This window comes from Bidens hawaiensis, unplaced genomic scaffold (assembly GCF_021521415.1).
Source record: "Bidens hawaiensis isolate Kalapana, Puna unplaced genomic scaffold, B.hawaiensis_p1.1 tig00029329_1, whole genome shotgun sequence".
NCBI lineage: Eukaryota > Viridiplantae > Streptophyta > Magnoliopsida > Asterales > Asteraceae > Bidens > Bidens hawaiensis.
Genome location: NW_027494850.1, coordinates 235,803 through 243,252, shown reverse-complemented (window position 1 = coordinate 243,252; position 7,450 = coordinate 235,803). Strand labels below are relative to the sequence as shown.

The 7,450-nt window shown below is 33.7% G+C and overlaps 1 protein-coding gene across 1 annotated transcript; it reads left to right on the top strand.

Annotated features, from left to right (window-relative positions):
• Nucleotides 1–2,496: 2,496 nt before the first annotated feature.
• On the top strand, nucleotides 2,497–4,738 carry LOC143578744 (putative serine/threonine-protein kinase PBL5). The gene is made up of 3 exons (XM_077062226.1): nucleotides 2,497–2,806; nucleotides 2,898–3,087; nucleotides 4,173–4,738. Exons 1-3 carry the CDS (start codon nucleotides 2,558–2,560, stop codon nucleotides 4,604–4,606), a joined length of 873 nt encoding a protein of 290 aa, XP_076918341.1. The 5' UTR covers nucleotides 2,497–2,557; the 3' UTR covers nucleotides 4,607–4,738.
• The last annotated feature ends 2,712 nt before the right edge of the window (nucleotides 4,739–7,450 follow it).

The following is a 7,450-nucleotide window of genomic DNA, read 5'->3' as shown; positions in this document are numbered from 1 at the left end:
TACTTTAATCATCATTAACCAAACACACTGCTTGTCTGTCTTATTTACTTAGTGGTTCAAATGATAAGAAATCCTTGAAAGTGAAAATTTAGATGAGTTTTAAGTGTAAAAAATTTGTTGTACAAGTTTTATTGTGTATTTTTAATTCCATGCTTCTTGTTAATATTATTATTCCATTTGAACAAAACCGTGCCTTATAGCATCACCAAAGATACACTCCACAAACCTCCACCTCATTAAGTGACATCATATTCCAACTTTTTTTTTAAAAACACAAATTTTACAACTTACACAAACTTCATTAAAAAAATATTAAAATTATATATTATGTAACATGTATATTGAGAAAAAGGGGAGGGGGCACGAGCCGTCCCTAAGATCCTCTACAAAAGAAGATCTCGTCCGCAGACTTCACCTCCACAACGAGTAATCTCATAAGTACACAAGCTCTAATGTTTTTTAGTGCTCAAGATTTTTTTGTTAACATTAATAGAGTTGTCTAGATTTGATTAACTATTTGGTGATGTATAATACTTATCACGACCATATTTTGTAATCCATGATAAACAATGATATAGCCGAGCTCGGGTTCATGAGTCATTTTTTTAAAGCTCGGACTCGACTCAATAACTAAACAAGCTTTATTTGAAGCTTCTGCTCGACTCGTTTACCTTCCCCTCTTGGGTCCCGGCCCCCTTCGTTCCGATACCCATCCCACCCCGCACAAATTTTTTGCTCTCAATTACCCCTTCCCGCTTCACTCCCAGAGATACGACGACATGGATTCACCTACCGATTTCGCGCTCCATACCCTCCACCCGCATAAACCTCTATCAAGAGTAAAACATGTATAAACTTAGAGGACCCATAAGTTATTGTTGAAACCGAAAAGGACTAAAACAATAACTAACCAACTAAATATATAAACGCCTTTTGATTTCCATTCTTTCTTTCTCTCTCTAAAACCTCCAATTAACTACTCTCTCTCTCGCTCTAAAACCTGCAACAATTTTAACCAACAATAATAATAATAAACATGGTGGGTTGTTTCAGTTGCATTGGTGGAAGTTCAAAATCATCCAAGAACAAGCGAAATGATGAGTCGGATACTGAAACTCCTCCTGGTATGTGTAATGCCTTTCATTTCTTCATTTCCATATTATTATTATTATTATTATTGTTCTGTGATCATTGGAGTTTCATTTATAGTTTCTTGATTGGGGTTTGTTTTGACGATGTGAAACATGCATTTCTGTTTGATTCTTTAATTGTGTTCTTGTTGAAAGTTTGTAGTTCGTATTTGTTGTGATCAGTAACGTCATTAGATGATTACTGGTTCTGGGCTAAAACCGAATCAAAACTGACAATTCGGTTTCTGGATTTTGAAAACCGTTTGGTTCCGGGTTTTCGGTTTGGGTCGACTTTGGGCTGAAACCGTATAGAAAACTGAAAATTAGGTATCTGAATTTTGAAAACGGTTCGGTTCCGGGTTTTCGGTTTTGGGTCAGTATTTGAATTTTGATAACCGTTCGGTTTTGGGTTTTTGGTTTTAGTTTTTCTCGGTTTTGTCATTTGATATTGATAATTTTGGGCAAAAACAAAGGAATCGAAAACTGAAACTTTGGTTAACAATTTTTTGAATACCGTTCTGTTTTATTTGTTTCGAGTTTTCGGTTTGGGTTCGGTTTTGATCTTTTTTGGTTGTCATTTGAGTTTGAAAAATTTTTGGGCCGAAAATTTTTTTGGCCCAAAATGTAAATAATATTATACATTTCGTTTAAACATTTGAGTTACATATTTTTAATAATTTATTATAAATTACTTAAAATAAAAATAAAACGAAAGTTTAAAAATTCGGTTCGCTTTTTATCACATATAAAACTAAAACCAAACCGTAAGTTCGATTTTTACATAAACATAAAATCAAACTGTAGGTTTTGGTTTTGGGTCCGATTCGGTTTTTTTCCGGTATTTTTTGGTTATGGATCGGTTTTGTAGTTCATATATTTGATTATTTGTCATCACCAGTGACCTCATCAAATGATTACAGGTTTGTAACTTTTGATCTTAATTCAAATAATGGCTAATCTTTTGTCATCAATTACAACTTTAATAAAACAGTTATTATGAATCAAGAACACATGCTTCAAAAAATTTAGAAAATTATAATCAGTTTGCTCTTGAAATTACTTATAATATTAAAAGTATAAATATCTTGGCTTTCTTATATTATAGTAGGATCAATTTGCACTTGAAAATTACCTATAATATTAAAATTATAAAGTTCTTGATTTTTTTTTTGTTAGAATAGGATCATTGGATAGCTAGGGATGTTTTGATGTGTCAGTTCACTAAATTGAGTGAATATATATTTATTTATTTGAACAATGTTTAATAATTGGCATGTTCTTTTTCTTATAAGATCATTAAAGTTTTAACCTTTAGTGGTTTAAGTGTCTTTTTAAGTAATTTTGATTGAAATTTATTGTTGTTTTTTAAAGATTTAGATTCAACAAATGTTGAACAAGGTAATGAAGTGAAGAAAGGAAAAGCACCAATGGTTGAGCAAGCATCGGCTTCAAACGAGTCTGATGAAAAGAATAAACAAATTGTCGATAAAGCATCGGCTTCAAACGAGTCTGATGAGAAGAATGTACTCCATGAAGAACAAAGGGGTGTGAACCAAGCACGAACGTTCACATATGAACAGTTAGTGAACGCAACTGAAAATTTCAGATCTAGATATATTTTGGGTCAAGGCGGATTCGGCAAAGTTTATAGAGGAAGATTTGAAGATTCTGGTCAGGTTAGTGAAAATCAGTCTTAGTTACATTTTTGATTTTTTTGTTTTGTAACGTTATGTTAACGTGTTATATATTTTTTTTTGTTAGTTACAGATTGTGGCTATTAAGCAGTTAGATCCAAACGGAGAACAAGGAGTTAGGGAATTCGTCATGGAGGTTAAGACGTTAAACAGGGTGGATCACCCAAATCTAGTGAAACTAATCGGTTATTGTGCTGAGAGAGAACATAGATTGCTGGTGTATGAGTATATGGCTTTAGGCTCGTTAGAGGATCATCTACACGGTATTTTTTTCATCCTCTAAAATATATTTGTTTGTTTAATATTAATTCTTTTCGAGTAAAAGACACAAATTTTGAAATATGTAAAGGATCACAGTCTCTAAATGTGATTTTGTTAAATTTTTAGAAGCACGGTTTTACCCTTTTGCTAGGTCATCGGGCCCACTGAAAACGACTCGGTTGGAACACTTACGGGTGTCTCTTAAAAGTTTTGTTACATATTTTGAATTGGCAATTTTACGCTTTTGCCAGCTCATCAGGCCCACTGAAAACGGCTCGACTGGAACATAATGGATGCCCTGATATAAGTTTTGTTGAGTTTTTTAAAATGACAATTTTACCCTTTTCTTAGGTATTCGGGCCCACAGAAAACGGCTCAGTTGGAACACTAATGAATGTCTGTTAACAGTTTTGATAATTTATTTAAGATGACAAATTTTACCCTTTTGCCTACTCATCGGGCCCACAGAAACGGCTCGATTGGAACAGCAATAAAATATGTATACTTCTTTAATATTAGTTCTTATTGAGTAAAACACACAAATGGGTTATTCTAGGATCCAAATTTGAAAATCATCATCATCGTACTCTGTATATCCCACCAATAGCAATGCTATGGTAGGGTCTGAGGAGGGTAAGATGTAGACAGCCTTACCTCTATCCCATAGGGATAGAGAGGCTGCTTCCGGTAAGACCCCCGGCTCGATAGTAGTTTTGAATCAAGCCTTGGACATAAGACACATAACACTCAATCATCGGGACACCGGCTAATTGGTGCATGTGCCCTTGTCTTTCGGCTATCAACGCCACCACATGATGCCTGATTAACCTTCCGCCACTTTTAACGTTATTTTCACGTGATTAGTAAAATAACGTCAAAATTAGTGCAATTTTACTTTTTCCCACCCAAGGGTTCACACATATATACATTATATGTGCGCACCGCAAGCAGGGCGTAAATTTGAAAATGTTTACTAATTTGAAAATGTTTACTAATTTTGAAACATGATAACGCTTGTGGTCTTTAAAACGGGTGCTTGTTAAAAGTTTTGTTTAGTTTTTAAGTGACGATTTTACCCTTTTGCCAGGTTATCGGGCAACCAGAAAGGGGCTCGATTGGAACACCAGGATCAATATTGCAGCTGGTGCAGCAAGAGGGCTGGAGTATTTACACGACAAAATGAAGCCAGCGGTTATATATCGAGATATGAAAGCTTCAAATATTTTGTTAAGTGAGGGTTATCATGCAAAGTTATCAGATTTCGGGTTGGCAAGGGTGGGCCTGGTTGGAGGCAAAACTCATGTTACGACTCAAATTATGGGGACTTACGGGTATTGTTCTCCTGAGTATGCAATGACGGGTAAACTCACGTACAAGTCGGATATATATAGCTTTGGGGTCTTGTTATTAGAGCTGATTACGGGCCGAAAACCACATGATACGACAAAACCTGAGTCAGATCAATATCTTGTTGCGTGGGTATGTTTTTTATATATAGTTTTGTTCTGTTTTTCGTTATAAGATGCTAATTTGAAGGAAATACTAACATAAAAGTCAACGTTTGACTCTTTAGAATAAAAAAAATGTTTTTTTATAATTTAAAAGTTGATAGGAACATTTTTATTTAAATGGAGGAATACCGAATACGATCGAAATTTAATATAGCAACTTTTCAATATTAATCATGTTTTTGGTCATAATCATAAAATACGGTGTTTGACCCATTTGACCCGTGTAGTTAAACGGGTCAGGAGCGTGGTTTTTTGATCAAGTATTAATTTTTATGTCTTGTAACTTAACTAAAAAAGAACTGCATTGTGTGCATAATGTTCACACCCTTGATAATCTCTTTCTTGAAAATAATAATAATAATGATAACAACCAAGTTTCATCATTTACTGTTTTCATATATTGCATTAATTTTTATGTTTACTATTTGTCAATTTAAAAAAAAATGTTTACAGAAACTAATATTTAACCTTTTTTAATAGGCGCGGCCGTTTTTTAAAGATAAGAGGAAGTGGGGGGAAATGGCAGACCCGGCTCTAAAGGGCGAATATCCGGAACGAGTATTATATCAAGCAGTAGTTGTAGCTGCAATGTGTGTTCAGGAACAAGCAGGCATGAGACCTTCAATTGCTGATGTGGTCACTGCTGTTAATTACTTGGCTTCCCGACCATATGATCCCTCAACTAACCCTGGTCAAGGAGCTAGTTCTTCTGGTGGTCAAGGGTCTAGTTCTTCTGGTGTTCAAGGGTCTAGTTCTTCTGGTGGTCAAGGGTCCATCGATGGAAATGGAAAGAAACCTGAGGTGTAAATGTTGACAGGTAGTTTTGCGTTTTTGTGTTGTTAATACTTGAAACGAAAAGGACGTTTGGTGCTGTTTTTGGCATCGTGATGAAGTCGGTAACTAAAACATTTGACACTGATTTTTCGGTTTAGGGTTAGAAAAGTTTTGGAGAATTATGACAGCATATATGATATAGTTTCTTATACCTTTTTGTTGAAAATGAAGTTTCATAAAATTTGATCAAGATCTGTTCAATTTGTCACCCTATATGATCTGATAGCTGAGACTTATGAATAATTTTATTACATGAAGTGTAATCAGCTTTTTGAAAAATTAAAACAAGCATCATGACAACAAATATGTCTTCAAAATGATTTTTGAAAATTGTTGGACAAAATGAATTTCGGGCTGACCGGGCACGTACTTGTCAAGCATGTTGGAGTTTATATAAGGTGAATGTGTCAATAACAAGTTAAAGACACGTACTACATGGGGTGAGGTTTATAAGCATATATAAACTTGTAATATAGCTTTTAGAGGAAAGAAAGGAGGATATTAAGCTTGAAACTTTGAAACCAAAGCTAGCTTGCAGCTTGTTATTTCTTAGAATTCTTTTATAATTAGTCTTGGAAGCTTTAAAGGTTGGAGTATTGACTGGTGTATTGAATTTGGGGTTGCATTTGGCAAAATAATAATCATCTCATCCATATATATATATATATATATATATATATATATATATATATATTATTAATTAGTAGTTAAATTCCAAGTTTTAACTCATGCAACCATGTGTATGGTCGATGGTGCATGATCATGATGTAATGCACCTACTACACTCACATATTTCGTTTCATACAAGTAGTGCTGATGATAGATGCCAAAAGGATGGGAGCTGATAAAATGTTGTTATTAGCTAATTAATTTGGAATTAATGCTATTGAGCGGAGAGCATCGCTACCTAGGGTGTTTGTGAATCAGTTAAGGATCGAACTGAATATTTTTTATTAATTATTAGGTGATTACTTTAACTCATACTCATTCCATCAGATCCTTTAAAACAAATTTTATATTCAGAAAACCGAAACTGAGCCTAAACAACCAAATAAACTAAATTCGAACTAAAATGAGCCAAAAAAATGAAACCCCAACCGAAACCAAAAATCTAATACAACCCTAACCGAAACGAAATCAAAGAACGCAAAACCAAAAAACGACAATGAAACCAACAACAACAAAAAAAATCCTGCCGTAACAAAACCGTAAAAACTTAAACCGAAACGAAGCGAAAATTTGGGAAAAAAAAAAAAAACAAGACTGATGACATATGGATGATTTACGCCATGTTCTTGAGTTTTTTAACCAAGGAAATAAAAGGAAAGGAGAGGGAAGGATAAGAAAGGGAAGGGAAATAAAGGAAATTTTTTAATTATGTGTGTTCTTGAGTTGGAAGAAAATTAGAAGAACGGAAAGGATAACTATTGGGAAATAACTATTCTTAGTAATCATCCCATTTTTGGGAGGATAACTTATTGGAAAAAAACATCAATTTAAACCCTCCTACTCCTTTCCTTTCCATCCTAAAAAAACTCAAGAACACCCATCTTTGAACTGTCTATAATTTTCCTTTTATTTCTCTCTTTAAAAAAAACTCAAGAGCAGTTTTCTCATGCCATAAATGTTTTTAAAATGTTCTTGGAACTTGGATATGGAAACTGGATTAAGAGACCTAATTTGAATGAGATCGTGTGTTACAATGCCTACAAAACAAACTTGTCCTTTCTTTTCTTATTGTTTTTTTTTTCAAATTGTAGGGTAACAATGGTAACGCATCAGTTCTTTGTATATCGAAGATTTTGTACATAATTTGATCATAATCATGTAAAATGATACAAGTTTCTGAATTTGTGTTGGCTTAAGGCGTGATGATATATTAAGTAAATTTATTATTAACTCATATAGTTTTTCTACCACATTGTAAATTTGTGATGTTTCTTTGTTACTTTACTCCTTTTAAGCAAATTTACCTATATTGTCCATATTTAATGCATTATTTTGTCCAATAAGATATAAG